Here is a 17,138-nt window from a genome sequence, read left to right as displayed (position 1 = left end):
AATGTGATTTTTGGATGTATTTCTAGAAAGTAGCCACTCCATCTTGAATAAAATTCAACATGTATGTGCTGAGCAGTCGTCTTACTGTCTCTTTTCACAGGGGAAAACTCACATACACTGAACCTGCGAGTGTGGAAATCTCATGCACTAAGCATGCTATGAGGGCCAAAGCAAATGACAGAACAGCTCAGAGCACAGAGACAGTGTTGCTTCATCCTCTCCAGACATGAAATATTTACAAAGAAAATAGTTGTTGGCTGTTATAACAATGTTTATAATTCCACTCATAGCATCTTTAAAAGGTCAAATTTGATGTGTAATCTGACTTGATGCTAAACATCATTCCACACGTTACCTTGCTGTTGTTCTTTTTTTCAGTGACACCACCCTTTGACCATTCCCCTGAGCCAGCTTTTACACTGCTGTGAAGTTACCGTGCATCTAAACAGATGACACAGATTTGATGACACAAATCCTCTGTGGTATGTATGTTGTACATACGTAACGTGGATTCAAAGACATAAACTGCTGGTCGCCTTTACATACGCTACTTTTAAGTGATATATTCACTGCTGTATGTTGGTTTTACATCGTATTTTTCATACATAGCATTTTAACCCTCTGTGGTCCGAGGGCATTTTTTTGACAATTCACTTGACTGGCATAAATGTTTTATTATTGCTGTTAACAGCTCTCCCAGCATCGCACAATCAAGTTTTATGTCTCTGTTTTCAGGACAATCTGTACTTTCATAATATATATGCTGTTGTTGTGTTTTATAAGTGCAATAAAGGTTTACAATCAGAAATAAGAAAGGAAAAAGTAAAGGGAAAAATAATTTTTCACACACATTTATTCAAAACACACAGCAAACTATAATAAACAACTGTTTTGACACTTTATAAAGGTAATTTGAGGTCTTGTGTGAAAGACTATACAACAAAAAGGTTCAAACAATAAACACAAATGCACGTTTGAACAATACAGTAGTGTTCAGAATAATAGTAGCGCTATGTGACTAAAAAGATTAATCCTTGTTTTGAGTATATTTCTTTTTGTTACATGGGAAACAAGGTACCAGTAGATTCAGTAGATTCTCACAAATCCAACAAGACCAAGCATTCATGATATGCACACTCTTAAGGCTATGAAATTGGGCTATTAGTAAAAAAAAAAAGTAGAAAAGGGGGTGTTCACAATAATAGTAGTGTGGCATTCAGTCAGTGAGTTCGTCAATTTTGTGGAACAAACAGGTGTGAATCAGGTGTCCCCTATTTAAGGATGAAGCCAGCACCTGCTGAACATGCTTTTCTCTTTGAAAGCCTGAGGAAAATGGGACGTTCAAGACACAGTTCAGAAGAACAGCGTAGTTTGATTAAAAAGTTGATTGGAGAGGAGAAAACTTATACGCAGGTGCAAAAAAATATAGGCTGTTCATCTACAATGATCTCCAATGCTTTAAAATGGACAAAAAAACCAGAGACGTGTGGAAGAAAACGGAAAACAACCATCAAACTGGATAGAAGAATAACCAGAATGGCAAAGGCTCACCCATTGATCAGCTCCAGGATGAGCAAAGACAGTCTGGAGTTACCTGTAAGTGCTGTGACAGTTAGAAGACGCCTGTGTGAAGCTAATTTATTTGCAAGAATCCCCCGCAAAGTCCCTCTGTTAAATAAAAGATGTGCAGAAGAGGTTACAATTTGCCAAAGAACACATCAACTGGCCTAAAGAGAAATGGAGGAATATTTTGTGGACTGATGAGAGTAAATTGTTCTTTTTGGGTCCAAGGGCTGCAGACAGTTTGTGAGACGACTCCCAAACTCTGAATTCAAGCCACAGTTCACAGTGAAGACAGTGAAGCATGGTGGTGCAAGCATCATGATATGGGCATGTTTCTCCTACTATGATGTTAGGCCTATATATCACATACCAGGTATCATGGATCAGTTTGGGTATGTCAAAATACTTGAAGAGGTCATGTTGCCTTATGCTGAAGAGGACATGCCCTTGAAATGGGTGTTTTAACAAGACAATGACCCCAGGCACACTAGTAAACAAGCAAAATCTTGGTTCCAAACAAACAAACGTAATGCCTCGCAGATGTGAAGAAATCATGAAAAACTGTGGTTATACAACTAAATACTAGTTTAGTGATTCACAGGATTGCTAAAAAAGCAGTTTGAACATAATAGTTTTGAGTTTGTAGCGTCAACAGCAGATGCTACTATTAATCTGAACACTACTGTATATACAAAATGGTATATGCATTTTGTTTGTCTTCATCTCAAAGCAATTTCTATCTGCTATTACACAAAGGTCACATCACAAATTTCTACTTCTCCTGTGTTTTGGAGTGTTCTGTGTTGCTCCTAAAGCAGCTTTCATTCACACTTTGGCCCACTTTGGCTCCTTACAGTCTGAGGAGCAGCCCCTCCGCCTCGCTCCATTGATATGGTAAACAAGTGCTTTATGCCGAGAAAGCAACAGAGTTATCCACTAACATTCACAAGTAAACTAGTGGAGCAATCCTGATCATTACACACTCTTTGTTTGAGCACGTGAGATTGTCCTCAGAGGCTCTCTGTCTGCTCCATCTGCTCTCACTGATCGTTGTGCGTAATGGCGCACTGGAGCACCCATGGGGCTATTCAAACGGGCGAACTAGTAACATATCACTCCTGAAAACAATCTTTGGCTTTTCACATGAGGTAAATCTGCCCTACAATTGGATTTTGGAAAACCATGTGACGGTGAACCAAAACATTGCGCACGTCATCACACAGCTTCTATGAGGAGTACAAAGATGGCCGACGGCTGGCTTGAAAGTCTGTGGAGTTAACTTTTCAGCAAAAAAAGTAAGTTTCTATCTCATATCATTAAAAAGTTATTTAAAATTTAGTAAAGCTTGTTCTCAGCCGTCGTATACGACGGTGTTGGCCCCAGAGGGTTAAATTGTAATTCTTAGGGGCCTTATGTATAATGGCACATAATGTTTAGGAAGCCCTGCAGAAGCAGGATTTTAACTCGGTTTTGTAAGGTGGTAGATGCACTAATGTCAAGCCTGTCCTGACTCTGAAGGGTACAATGTGGACTAGCAGTTTAAATGAGAAGCTGCTTACTGTCGATGATGAGTGGTAAAGCATCTTGATGACAAAACAAGAAGCCCAGTTGTTCTTGACTAAATGTCTCAATATTTCCAGCACAGTATGATGCTATTCCTGTTGTGTGTTGGGGGGTGTGGCTGGATATTTTGGTGTTCTTTTCTTTTCTTTGCTCTCCAGGTGGCATGAGAACTGATTTGTCTGTGGAGAAGGTGCCGGCTGAAGAATCCTTCACCCTTATCAACATCATGTGTAGCACCTGTGACTGGTGCTCACATGCAACCTTAAAGACTTTCAGCTGAAGCAGATAATTGGATGGCGTTCTGCATTTAAGTCATGTGTGATTCAAGCAGAACTGCCGGGAACTCGACCTTGTGATGTTCGTTTGTGAGACGCTGAGGACCGCGCCTGGGTTTGACACATCGAGCCCGTGAAGCAAGGAAGGGTGAGGGACACATGCTGTCAGCACACATCAAAGGTGATTAAGTGTTTGACTAATTGTTGATAGTAACTTGGTATTTTGTTACGCAGTATACTTGAATTGTGATGAGGATTGTGCAGCTCGCTTCTCACTGCTGTGGCATGCGGACAAGTGGTCCTCCACCTGTTGTGAGAAGCTGCTTATTTGCATAAAGCTTAAAATACAGACCTGTATGTGTTGCTGATAGTGTGTGTCTTTTGAAGGATATTAGTTGTAACTGCTAACTTACCTCACCTCTTCTATGCTTCGCAGAGAGTCGGTTTGTCGTGTCCACCTGGGGGGTGTTTGGCGGTGGTAGTGGGTCCAGGAGTGCCAGGCTTCGATCCTTTTGGGCGCTGGAGAGCGTGCCAGCCTTCACTCCACCAGAAGGACGCTATTTCTGTTTTTACACTTTTTATGCACCAGTGGGTGAAATAAATATTGTTTTTGGAACCGCTTTTATGGTTGTTTGTAGCGCTGGGTTCCGTCTGACGCAGGTCCGCTCCTCAACCCGCGTCGACACATAACAATTCCTTTTATTTGTAATGCCTTGTGTTTCAAGTGTTAGCTGGAGCCAGTAACACAAGCATCTAATCACTGTGTGGGGCACTCAGCATGGATGCCATTTATTTTGTATTAATAACATAATACCTCATCAACAAGGAATGAATGGTGGAAAATTACTCAGGATGTTCTGTTGCTTGTGTGACCACAAATTTCTGTGCCAGGAATAGAATTTCAACACCTGAAACTCATTCAAGAGAGGGTGCAATCATGATCTGGTCCTACACCGGAGGAGACGGACACACTTTCGCAGGTGTTCAGGCCATCTGGCTCCCTTGGCTTGGCTTAAATCATCCTATACTGAGCGGGCAGTAAAAGCAGAGTAAGCCAAGCCTACAATTCAACCACCAAATTAAACTACATCAGAAGTGCTTACAAAGTGCAGTCACGACACCTACATTTCAAAGTATCAAGCATGTATACGACATAGCTTTTAAATAGTCAAGTTCATAAACAATGTCAATGTTACCTGCTGATCAGTGATTGAAGCAATCGGGCTTCACACCCAAGAAGTCAACTATCGATCACATCTTTGCTCTGCGAGTACCCATTGCCTATACACAGGTACTGCGAGTCCTGTGCAGATCGGGGGCAAAGATTCTGCACTTTTCCCAGTGAAAACCAGCAGTCATCCGGGCTGTGTTGAGACTCTGACACTGTTCAAAGCTTGCACTGACTGGGTGCTGGGTAGCGTTGTTGAAACTAGTAGCTGAGGTGCCTTTGCTGTTGGTGAGTCGGTGTTTATATGGATTCCAGATCAGTTACTAAACAGTATATTCACTTGTTTTCATCCACATATTAGTCTCCAACTAATACATGTGCTTCTGATCACAATGGTTTCCACATAGATCCCAATCCTGGAAGGATCTCAGATGGCCAGAACAGAAAAATGGATAGACAACTTAAGACACACACTGACATGCAGCTGAGCAACCCCACAGTCCCGATGGATCCCTTTCTTCTGAGGACATGAAACAAGGGAAGCTGCCAAAACTCTTGATCTCTGGATCAAGATTGAGATCCAGGCTTTCAATGCCTTCCTGGACTCAGCCATCAGATGTGTATCTGAAGGTGACAAAAGTGATGAACTTGTAGAGACATTCACTTGTCTCAATGGTAACATTCATGTCTCTGGCCTTTACACCTTTGAGATTGAGAGATGTCTGGGGACAGCTTATGGAGTCATGAGGTTCCTGGACAGAGGTCTTTAGCGACACCAATATTTTTGCAGGTGAACGAAGATCCATGTTTTTCAGGTCCTAATGCTACCTGTCGCACTCTGTGGACCATGAGACAAGTGCTGTTTTTTATGTAAAACCAAAACATGGGTTTTCTTTGATGAGGGGAAGCTCAATGCGACAGGTGAGATGTGGATTTTAACAGTGGTGTTGAACGCAACATGGGTGAGCCGTTCCTGTAGCAGTTTATAAATAAATAAACTGTGACTATTAATACTGCGATTTACTGCGTTTTATAAAGACGATGACCTTGTTTGGGATTTTATTTTTTATTTGTTCATTTTTTGTGCATTTGTTTTGTGATGTGTAGATTTTACCAGCCGTGCTGAACACAATATGGGTGAGCCGTTCCTGTAGCAGTTTATAATTATAATACAGAGATAAACTGTGACTTCTAATACTGCGATTTACTGCTTTTGATAAAGATGATGACAGTGTTTGGGGTTTTATTTTTTATTTATTTATGTTTCATGTGTTTGTTTTGTGCTTGTGATCCTGAATTTAGACAGCAGCACTTAACTTCGAAACTGGTTTATCCGTAGCTGACATTGTAATCCGATGTGGCCGCGACCGAGTCAATGCTAAACGTTAGTGGCTAGCGGCAACTTCTGCTAAATTTTTTCGCGATTTCTCGGATTAGTGTTATATAAATTGACTTTTCAGCTTGCGGATTAATGGCAATCAAAACTAACTTTTCGGTTAGCTGTGCCCACCATTAGTTACAGGTGTGCTGGACACAGTGTCCGGTGGTACCAGAGCACACTCCCAGATCTGAGCTGACCTCACTTACAACAAAATATCTGAACTTAAGTCCATAAAAGTAGCCATTTCCTTGACCAGTTTGACCAACATTAATCACTGACAGATCCTAAACAAAATAAAATCACTTCTTCCCACCTGTAGGCACAATGTACCTGCTAAGTTTGATCAAAATTGGATTAATATATCTTGCTAAAATACAAAGGGTGATGGAGAAGATTTGAGCCTGACCCAGATAAAATAGGACATGGTCCTCCGTCTTTTGCATTCTCAGAAAACAAGATTTTTTAACACTGCACCCAGTGAGGCAAAACTTCACACATTCTAGAGAAATGTTAGTTTCTTAGAATGCAAAAGATGGAGAACCACGCCATGCTTTTTCTGGGTCTGGCTCAAAACCTCTCACTCGCCCCTCGTACATTAATCCAAGTTTTGAGTATATTTCTTATTGTTACATGGGAAACAAGGTACCAGTAGATTCAGTAGATTCTCACAAATCCAACAAGACCAAGCATTCATGATATGCACACTCTTAAGGCTATGAAATTGGGCTATTAGTAAAAAAAAGTAGAAAAGGGGGTGTTTACAATAATAGTAGCATCTGCTGTTGACGCTACAAACTCAAAACTATTATGTTCAAACTGCTTTTTTAGCAATCCTGTGAATCACTAAACTAGTATTTAGTTGTATAACCACAGTTTTTCATGATTTCTTCACATCTGCGAGGCATTAATTTTGTTGGTTTGGAACCAAGATTTTGCTGGTTTACTAGTGTGCTTGGGGTCATTGTCTTGTTGAAACATCCATTTCAATTTCAATTCAATTTCAATTTATTTCCTTTATATAGCGCCAAATCACAACAGAGTTGCCTCAAGGTGCTTCACACAGGTAAGGTCTAACCTTACCAACCCCCAGAGCAACAGTGGTAAGGAAAAACTCCCTCTGAGGAAGAAACCTCAAGCAGACCAGACTCAAAGGGGTGACCCTCTGCTTGGGCCATGCTACAAACTTAAATTACAGAGATAATTCACAGAACAATTCACGGACGAATACACAAGAATTGCTGTTGGTGCACAGGACAGGAGGATCGCCAACACAAACAAATTTCAAGGGCATGTCCTCTTCAGCATAAGGCAACATGACCTCTTCAAGTATTTTGGCATATCCAAACTGATCCATGATACCTGGTATGCGATATATAGGCCCAACACCATAGTACGAGAAACATGTCCATATCATGATGCTTGCACCACCATGCTTCACTGTCTTCACTGTGAACTGTGGCTTGAATTCAGAGTTTGGGAGTCGTCTCACAAACTGTCTGCAGCCCTTGGACCCAAAAAGAACAATTTTACTCTCATCAGTCCACAAAATATTCCTCCATTTTTCTTTAGGCCAGTTGATGTGTTCTTTGGTGAATTGTAACCTCTTCTGCACGTCTTTTATTTAACAGAGGGACTTTGCGGGGGATTCTTGCAAATAAATTAGCTTCACACAGGTGTCTTCTAACTGTCACAGCACTTACAGGTAACTCCAGACTGTCTTTGATCATCCTGGAGCTGATCAATGGATGAGCCTTTGCCATTCTGGTTATTCTTCTATCCATTTTCATGGTTGTTTTCCATTTTCTTCCACGTATAAGTTTTTCCCCTCTCCAATCAACTTTTTAATCAAACTACGCTGTTCTTCTGAACAATGTCTTCAATGTCCCATTTTCCTCAGGCTTTTAAAGAGAAAAGCATGTTCAACAGGTGCTGGCTTCATCCTTAAATAGGGGACACATGATTCACACCTGTTTGTTCCACAAAATTGACGAACTCACTGACTGAATGCCACACTACTATTATTGTGAACACCCCCTTTTCTACTTTTTTTACTAATAGCCCAATTTCATAGCCTTAAGAGTGTGCATATCATGAATGCTTGGTCTTGTTGGATTTGTGAGAATCTACTGAATCTACTGGTACCTTGTTTCCCATGTAACAATAAGAAATATACTCAAAACCTGGATTAATCTTTTTAGTCACATAGCACTACTATTATTCTGAACACTACTGTACAAACCCATGATTCCAAGGGCGTATGACACTGACTGATCACTATGTAAAACCAAATATACTCTCACTTTCATTGTTATCTTTATCTTGGGTTTCTTAACTGTATCACTAACACTTTCGTCAATCTTCGACAAGAAAGTCTGTGAACCAAATGCATTATTTGCGGCAGTAGGAAAATGTAGGTGCTGTTCCACCACAGAAGTGTCTTAATTATTCGTTGGCCTGTTGGGGAAACCACTAAAGTGAACTAATCCTCAACCAGACCCAACTTACAAGCATTTAAGTAATTAGGTAGACTGCTGCCAATCAAAATATTAGCTTTACAAGGTCAGCACTTTGACCTTCAGAGGTCATCACTGTTACAGACGCACATCATACACAGATATGGGTACATTTCACTGACAAACACACCACAGGCTGCCTTCAACTTGCGTGTTCTTGTATACTTTGGAGCCTTCTGCTCACATGTGCCAGAGAGGAACCGCAGGAGGTTGGGAGGTCTTCGGTTAACAAACACACCACATTTCAGAGGACATTACACTCCCCAGTGCGTCGCTCGAGAACAGATGTGGAAAACAACGGTCATTTCTGAGCTCAAGCTTGTCATGCAAATGTTCCATAACAAACCGCATTCCTGCAGCTAGCTGCATGACTAAGCAGGAATTCCTGTTCTTGTGAGACCCAACAATAAAACCATGCATCGCTCAAAATCAAGTTTCCATTTCACAAAACCAGTATGTGTGGGTTTGAAAATCATTTTCTGAGTGTTCTTGTGCAGTGTGTGTGATGTAAGATGAGCGAGTGTGGCGTGGGGCCGGGGCCCCGTCTTACCTCTCTCACACTGAGCCCCGGTGAAGCCGTAGGTGCACACACACCGGTTAGGAGCCACACATCGTCCTCCGTTAAGACAACCGTTTTCACACACCGCTGCAAGACAAAGGAAAACAAAGATTTTAAAAAAAAAAGATCAATGAGATTATTTTGTGTGGTTATGTCTTTATTCAATTATTCAAAAACAAATGACTCGATTTTATGTCAGTTTTATGAATTGGTTGGGTGTGGCCTGTAAAATGTACCCAGGAGGTTTGGTGTGGTTCTACATGAAGGACCAGTCTTAGGGCCCCTTCACACATAACACGAAAGACGCAGAAACCGGAAGAAAATTTGTGAACCAAGCATGAAATGGGGAACCATGAACCATCATGCGCGTGCATGAACACAGTGCGAGCAGTTGGAACGTGTTGCACCACATCGCACCGTTGATGTGAAGAAAAATAAAATGAAAACCAGCTGTATAATTAGTGAATATCACTGGGTTGATATAAATATTAAATAAAAGGGGACGCAATACAGAACCCTGCAGCTAAATAACCTTGGTTAAATAAAAAAATAAATGCCACTCACAGGATTCGAACCTACAATTTATAAAAGTGCTGATTAACAGGCAGAAACTTTACCACTACACTACAATCACTGTCTGATAACAGGAGCATAAAATGGCTAAAATCAACAAGAAGATAAATGTATTTTTATTAAAAAAAAGAGAAAAAAGCACTGTAATAACTGGCAAAACTGTGTTTGTTACGGCATGTTGTTGGTGATACGTGACTGAAAGTGGCGTATTTGTGGCACTGTTGGCTTGTCATATTGTCATAGTCCTGTGACGCGCACTTTCTGCCGGACACACGTGTTGGGCCGGACACGTGTGACATTCAGATCTCCTGCTGCTTGATCTGATGGTCCGTTTCACATGGAGCAGCCTGCTGACGTGCGCTGTGTGCGGCCGCTGTAGCCCGCCTGTGTGCGCTCAGACATGGATGTCTGGCCCCATGTGATCATGTTTGTAAATACATATCATCACCATGTCATGCAAGTGTGCTCTCCCCCTGCACACCACGTGTGTGTGAGGGGGAGGGAGCGTGACACACGTGCACACCACATGTGCGTTGCTTTTGCAATGCCACACTCGTGGGGGCACTTAGACAAATTTCACTGTCAGCTCGAAAGTGATCATCTGCTTACTATTTTTGTGCTGACAGCGTGAAAGGCACCACATTTTCTAAGTGGCCAACGAGCGGTGTTGGATGTTTGTGTGTGACACCTGGAATTTGGTCGACACCTGCTGCAAGAGAGATCAAATGGCCTCTCACAGGGCACACTCTGTCTTTCGGCTGCTGGTGTGCATGAATAGTTGTAGCGACAGGTGTACAAGGCATTGATGGCAGCTCTGATTTTTCACAACTGGCATGCAATTTCTCCTTCATGCACTAGTCGGCTTCAATTGTGTTATGTGCTAAGGGGCCCTTAAGAAATGCAGGGAAAATTCTTAAAATAATAATATTCTAATAGGTTACACTCAAAAAACTGATTCATTGGATGAACTCAATTAAATTAAGAGCAGAATTTTCATCTAATAAATATATGTAGCCCCAACTCAAATAAAGTGCATCCATGCAAGATAAAGTAATTTAATTTAGTTGGGACTACATATATTTATTAGATGGAAATCCTGCCCATAATTGATTTGAGTTCATCCAGTGAGTCATTTGCTTAAGTGAAATTGACTCATCGGATTGGATTCCACCTAATAAATATATGTAGTCCCAACTAAATTAAATTACATTATCTTGCATGGATGTGGTTTATATGAGTTTTACATCATTGAATTGAGTTCATCCAAAGAGCTATTTTTTAGTGTACGCAGGCCTTGGTATAGGTAAACACTGGTGTTTAGATGTATTTTGTTATGCACTATGCATTTTTACCTTAGCTGTCCATTTGTTACACTGCCAGTGAGATTATTTTTCTCATGTCCTAAAAACAATTTACACATAATTTAGTCAAAGGTTCCATCAGTCTCGGAATATAACTCATTCTAGCATAGGGTACATCAACCAACTGGGCAGAGTCAGGATACAGGAATCACCATGTCCACCTCCCACTACAGACAGGGTGAAAACTAGTGTATTCATGAACAAGAGTAGACCGAGACAAGACAGCACCCACCACTTGTATTTCCAAGATGGCCACCTGCCAGGGAGACTTGCAAGAGCAACTCATTCTAAACTGATTGATGGATTTCAGTAAAACCTTACACAATGGTAGCACACCATATGAAGATATGCATGGGGGAAAATAATTCCAACCCAACATATTCAAGGGGAGATAACTGGACTTTGTATTTATTATAATTTTTTTTTTACTCTTTGTCTTTTATTTGTTGTATTGCATGTTGCAATTTTGTTATTTTTACTTTATTTATTTATGATTGTGGGTAACTTGGTGTCCAATTTTCCATTGTGTACAGCACTTAGTTCGACTGCTGTCGTTTTATATGAGCTTTAGGAATAAAGGTTGAGTTGAGTTGAGAATTATATTTTATTTTGTTTACTAAATCATATTTCTCAATTTCATGTATAAGGAGCTAGTACGGGAGATCCAAGGGTATCAACCTCTAGTTTTTTTTTTTTAATCTTCTGTATATGATGTACAGTAGTGTTCAGAATAATAGTAGTGCAAACTCAAAACTGTTATGTTCAAACTGCTTTTTTAGCAATCCTGTGAATCACTAAACTAGTATTTAGTTGTATAACCACAGTTTTTCATGATTTCTTCACATCTGTGAGGCATTAATTTTGTTGATTTGGAACAAAAATTTTGCTGGTTTACTAGTGTGCTTGGGGTCATTGTCTTGTTGAAACACCCATTTCAAGGGCATGTCCTCTTCAGCATAAGGCAACATGACCTTTTCAAGTATTTTGACATATCCAAACTGATCCATGATACCTGGTATGCGATACATAGGCCCAACACCATAGTAGGAGAAACATGCCCATATCATGATGCTTGCACCACCATGCTTCACTGTCTTCACTGGGAACTGTGGCTTGAATTCAGAATTTGGGGGTCATCTCACAAACTGTCTGCGGCCCTTGTACCCAAAAAGAACAATTTTACTCTCATCAGTCCACAAACAACAAACAGTTGCCTTGGGGCAACTGTTTGTTGTGATTTGGCGCTATATAAAAAAAAAATTGATTGAATTGATTGATGTGTTCTTTGGCAAATTGTAACCTCTTCTGCACATGTCTTTTATTTAACAGAGGGACTTTGCGGGGGATTCTTGCAAATAAATTAAGCTTCACAGAAGGCGTTTTCTAACTACCACAGCACTAACAGGTAACTCCAGACTGTCTTTGATCCACGCATCTCTGTTTTTTTTTTGGGTTTTTTTTTTTGTCCATTTTAAAGCATTGGAGATCATTGTAGATGAACAGCCTATAATTTTTTGCACCTGCGTATGTTTTCCCCTCTCCAATCAACTTTTTAATCAAACTACGCTGTTCTTCTGAACAATGTCTTGAACGTCCCATTGTCCTCAGGCTTTCAAAGAGAAAAGCATGTTCAACAAGTGCTGGCTTCATCCTTAAATAGGGGACACCTGATTCACACCTGTTTGTTCCACAAAATTGATGAACTCACTGACTGAAAGCCACACTACTATTATTGTGAACACCCCCTTTTCTACTTTTTTTACTAATAGCCCAATTTCACAGCCTTAAGAGTGTGCATATCATGAATGCTTGGTCTTGTTGGATTTGTGAGAATCTACTGAATCTACTGGTACCTTGTTTCCCGTGTAACAATAAGAAATATACTCAAAACCTGGATTAATCTTTTTAGTCACATAGCACTACTATTATTCTGAACACTACTGTATATTAAGGAAAAAGATGGCGTACCGTATATATGTTTAAATCATGTTTTAACACTGTAAAATTGGGCATGTTATCACATTAGTTTTCAGAGTGTTTAGGGCTTTGGCAAAGATACACTCTGATGCGATATCAATGAAAATCCACACTGACTGGTTGTAAGTTCTCAGTTGTCAGGATTTGCAGATTTTCTCTGTTTTATTTTGCTGAAAATTGAACATCTTTGGGTTTTGGGCTGCTTCCCAGAAAAAAAAAAAAAACAGGTAGCTGGAACACTTTTTCATGTTTCACAGCCCAAACATTTAACTGTAAAAAACATTTTAAAAAATTAAAAAATGAAATAAATAAATACAGAATAATTGGTAAATAACTTTGGTTGCAGCTCTGATTATGATGGTGCTTCTGCTGTAGTGTGTTGCGGCGGTCATGCGGCGACTGCGGGGCGATCCTTACGTTGACCACAGTGGTTTCCCACGTAGCCTTTTTGACACAGACAGTGGTCCTCGGCACACGTTCCCCCGTTCATACAGCGGATGTTACAGTGCTGAACTGTGGGCAGAGAGATACATTTACACACTCAGCCACACACCCACAGCTACGGACTCACAGCATAAACACAAGCGCAGGTTTGATTTACAACATAAGCAACATGCACCATGAGTTATGAGTTGTGTTTCTTAAAAATCCTACTCTGATATAATTTCCTAGAAGAATATGGTGTGCAAACAGATGAGCACACTGGACAGAACCGATGTGAGCTGCAAGAGAGTAACGTGGAAATGTTGATTGTGGATTTCTTCCAAAGCACACATACACAAAATCCCAAGACGAGAGGAGTCTCTTCAACGTTTAGTGTATAAATTGCTGCAATCTCTCTGTAACTTCTAGGGAGGGTTTTTAATAATAGCCTTTGTTTTTAATAATATCACTGGACTAGTATTTGGCATTCTTACACCCTGCATAGTGCTCATTACACAAAATGTTTACAGAAAAATTATGCAGCACCTATCAAGTACTTCAATTCCTGTGATGGTTTATAAATGATTGTATATGAAATTTTATATGCTGGTTTTTATGTTGAGTAAGGCCATTTAGGATTCCCTGTGATTGTGACGGGTTTTTTTAATAAACTGAAGTGAACTTTAAAAAAAAAGAAGGCTGCTTTTTGTCTTAAAAGCAAAGTCTTGGGTCTTATAATGCAAAGTCAGGTATTGTCTACTTTTACCATTAAATATGGTTAAATGGAAATGGTAAATGGATTGCATTTATATAGGGCTTTTCCATCTGCATCAGATGCTCAAAGTGCTTTACAATTATGCCTCAAATTCACCAAAAACATAAACAAACAAAAACGTTGGTTTGGCCAGTTTAATGGCAAAATGGGACATAAACCTGAATATAAAGGCCTTGTTTCAACCATCGCTTAGTCATTGAGATGTCCTTCTTCAGAAGGAGGTTCAGATATGCATTCCATAGATAGCCATGATGACGTGTGCTTGACTGACCAAGTGCATGGGCACGACATAGGTGGTAGAGCCCTGCCCAGGACTATATTCTTCGTGCCATTTCCGTCTGCACCCACAACATGTGTGTTACAGTCCTGCCTGCACCCATATAACGTTGAGCGCGCAATAATAGCGATGCATTGATTTTTTTGTATTCTCCTGTCCCGCGGGAGAAAACACGTCATTTAGGCTATAAATAAAGAAATTCGTGGGATTATTTGTTTCCTTGAATCCCTGGCCTGTATGTCTTTTGAAGCACTGATCAGGACTAGTCCAAATAGAATACTATATGGTTGCTTTCAGTTTAAAGATAATTTCATGTGATGGTTCTAATTTAAGGGCATGCACTTACTTGTTGTGCTGTGACACAGGGAGACACAGACTTACTGCTCTCCGCTGTGTCTCTCTCTGTCTGCTGCTCCTGTTACATTATTTAAGATGTAAGTAGCATGTGGACATGCATACTTTACACTATTCTCTTTTGTTGACTGAGTCATCTTGTCGCTTCTGTTCCCGCAGTGTTTATTTTTAGCCGCCAGCTCCCATCCGCAATGAAGTTCTGACCCACGGGACCCAATGCAAATGCAGCCCTCTAACAGGTGGTTAGTTTTGATAGTTCGTCATGATAATAAGCACTCCACATTGTACGTCCCTGATGTTATTGGCACAAGGAAGGGGTCTTGGCAGATAACAGCAGATGATCCGGGCAAAAGGTGAGTACATGGTTGAGGATTTTGCCATGATGGTGAGTGGATTTTGTGATAGCTTTGTTAAACCCCAGCTGAGATAATGCTTATTACAAAGTGTAGTAACAAAATGGCCATCTGGTGGCATGTTGGAGTCACCTCCAAGAAGAAGACAGCCATGTGTTGCATAAGTGGTCCAAATTTGGTGGCCCTGCACTCAACGTGTGGGAAGTTATTGTGAGTATTGTATTTTCCAGTGCTTGCTTTGTGTGACCTTGAAAAGCAGGTGGAGGTCATGCATCACTGAACTCATCCATAGTGCTGCAGCTATCTATTATTTTAGTAATCAAGTATTCTATTGATTATAATGGCGATTAGACAAGTAATCAGATAAAAACTACTTTTTAAGTACGTTTTTAAACAACATCAATAGTCCAGGGCTCTCCCTAAGCAATGGCACAATATCGCTACGCCAAAGTGTTAACATTTTGCTGAAATGGTGATGGGATGTGGCTTTCTGTTTTGTTTTCTCGAACTTGTAAAATTTAACCATTTTTAAGTTTGTTTGTTTTTGTTTTTTATAAAGGTTGGTGAACTGGGTCCCTGCGTGATTTTGTTTTATCCATCTTTGCGATTCAGCAGATGCATTTCAGCTGCAGGTTGAACATACAAGCCTCGCAGTCAGTTTTTTAAATTATTATTTTATTTGTTACTGTGTTTGTGAAGTGTTGTGTGTTGCCCAAAAAAGTGAAAATTAAAAAGTGAAACACAGAAGAAAGACTGGACTTCTGCTGTTTGTCAGTGTAGCCGGGGACGGAGCTGTGACTCACACCGAGCAGAGAGAGAGACAGCAACCAACCACCGGGTCAATAGTCACTCCCCACGTCGAGCAGACAGCGTGTTTTTCAAAAATAAACAAACACACTGCTTCGCTTTTAATGCGCAGTAAATCTGTTTCATATGATCAGCATGAACCCACTTTCTCTTAAAAGCCTTTATTTTACTCTGTGTGTTGCATTGGAAAGCTGTACCTATCGTTGTTAATTTGATTAGCTGTTATGCTCTAGTCTTCTTCTGTTTTTTTTTTTTTTTTCTGGGGATGTTGCAGCGCCACACACAGGCCTGGCACATGTACTACAATGTTAAACGAAGCTTCGAGGCTCAGAATTTCCCTCAAAAAATTTTTGTAATCGAATTATTCAAGTTGCTGGACTAATCATTTAGGCCCTACTCATCCAAGGCCTCCATGAGATGTGTAAGTTATGCAAATCTGGTGGCCCTACACACAACCTTTGGAAAGTTTTTGTGAGTAATGTTTTTTCTTTCTTTTTTTTCTTTTTTTTTGCTCTTTGGCTTTAAAAATTAGCTCAAGGTCCCTCATCATTGAGCATGCCAAAGATCCTCAAAAGGTCCATATATGGTTAAAATTGGTGTCCCTGCACTCAACCTGTGGGAAATCACTGTGCACTCTGTTGGCCCGAATGCATGTGAATGAACAGCATTTCTATGTCTAACGCCGACGGGACAAAATTGCTCAGAAAGAACAAACATTAGCAGTACTAGTAGGTAAGCGCCACATACAGCTTAATCACCACTTTTATTTTTCCCATTCTGTGGGTTTTCACTTGTTTACAATTCCATAACAAAGACCAACCAATGAAAATTATTTCCTTTCCTTGTCTCAATTTCATATAGTATACATAATTACACCTTTACTGGCTTTTATTTTAGTGTTGTCCTCTGTGGGCTGTTCTACAGACAGGTTTTACATGCAAATGATCATTTCAGGGCGTGTCCACATCCATTCATGGCTCAAAATGGGAGCAGACAGCAGGCTCGTGCAAGAGTCTACATTTTCATTCAGCCTGAGTGTTATAAAGGAGAAACATGAGCATGCATGACTTTATAACAATGATGCAAAGAATACATGTGCACATTTCTGTCTTTAGGTGAACACACAATTTTATAAATGAGACCCCTAGTGAACTTTATTAAGTTGACATAAATGTGTATAATATATGTCTGTACAACCAAATCTGCATCTATTATC

At 40.2% G+C, this 17,138-nt stretch overlaps 1 protein-coding gene across 1 annotated transcript in view; it reads right to left on the bottom strand.

Annotated features, from left to right (window-relative positions):
* Window positions 1–17,138, bottom strand: part of fbn1 (fibrillin 1) — a 269,481-nt gene that overhangs the window by 228,476 nt on the left and 23,867 nt on the right. The window contains exons 5-6 of the mRNA XM_034194183.1: window positions 13,351–13,446; window positions 9,014–9,109 (exon numbers count right to left, since the gene is read on the bottom strand). Of these exons, the coding sequence (XP_034050074.1) occupies window positions 9,014–9,109; window positions 13,351–13,446 (192 nt within the window). The remainder of the gene's footprint in view (window positions 1–9,013; window positions 9,110–13,350; window positions 13,447–17,138) is intronic.

Source organism: Thalassophryne amazonica, chromosome 2 (genome assembly GCF_902500255.1).
Source record: "Thalassophryne amazonica chromosome 2, fThaAma1.1, whole genome shotgun sequence".
In the NCBI taxonomy this organism is placed as follows: domain Eukaryota; kingdom Metazoa; phylum Chordata; class Actinopteri; order Batrachoidiformes; family Batrachoididae; genus Thalassophryne; species Thalassophryne amazonica.
The sequence above is the reverse complement of the archived record's forward strand: the minus strand, read 5'-3'. Positions and strand labels throughout refer to the sequence as shown.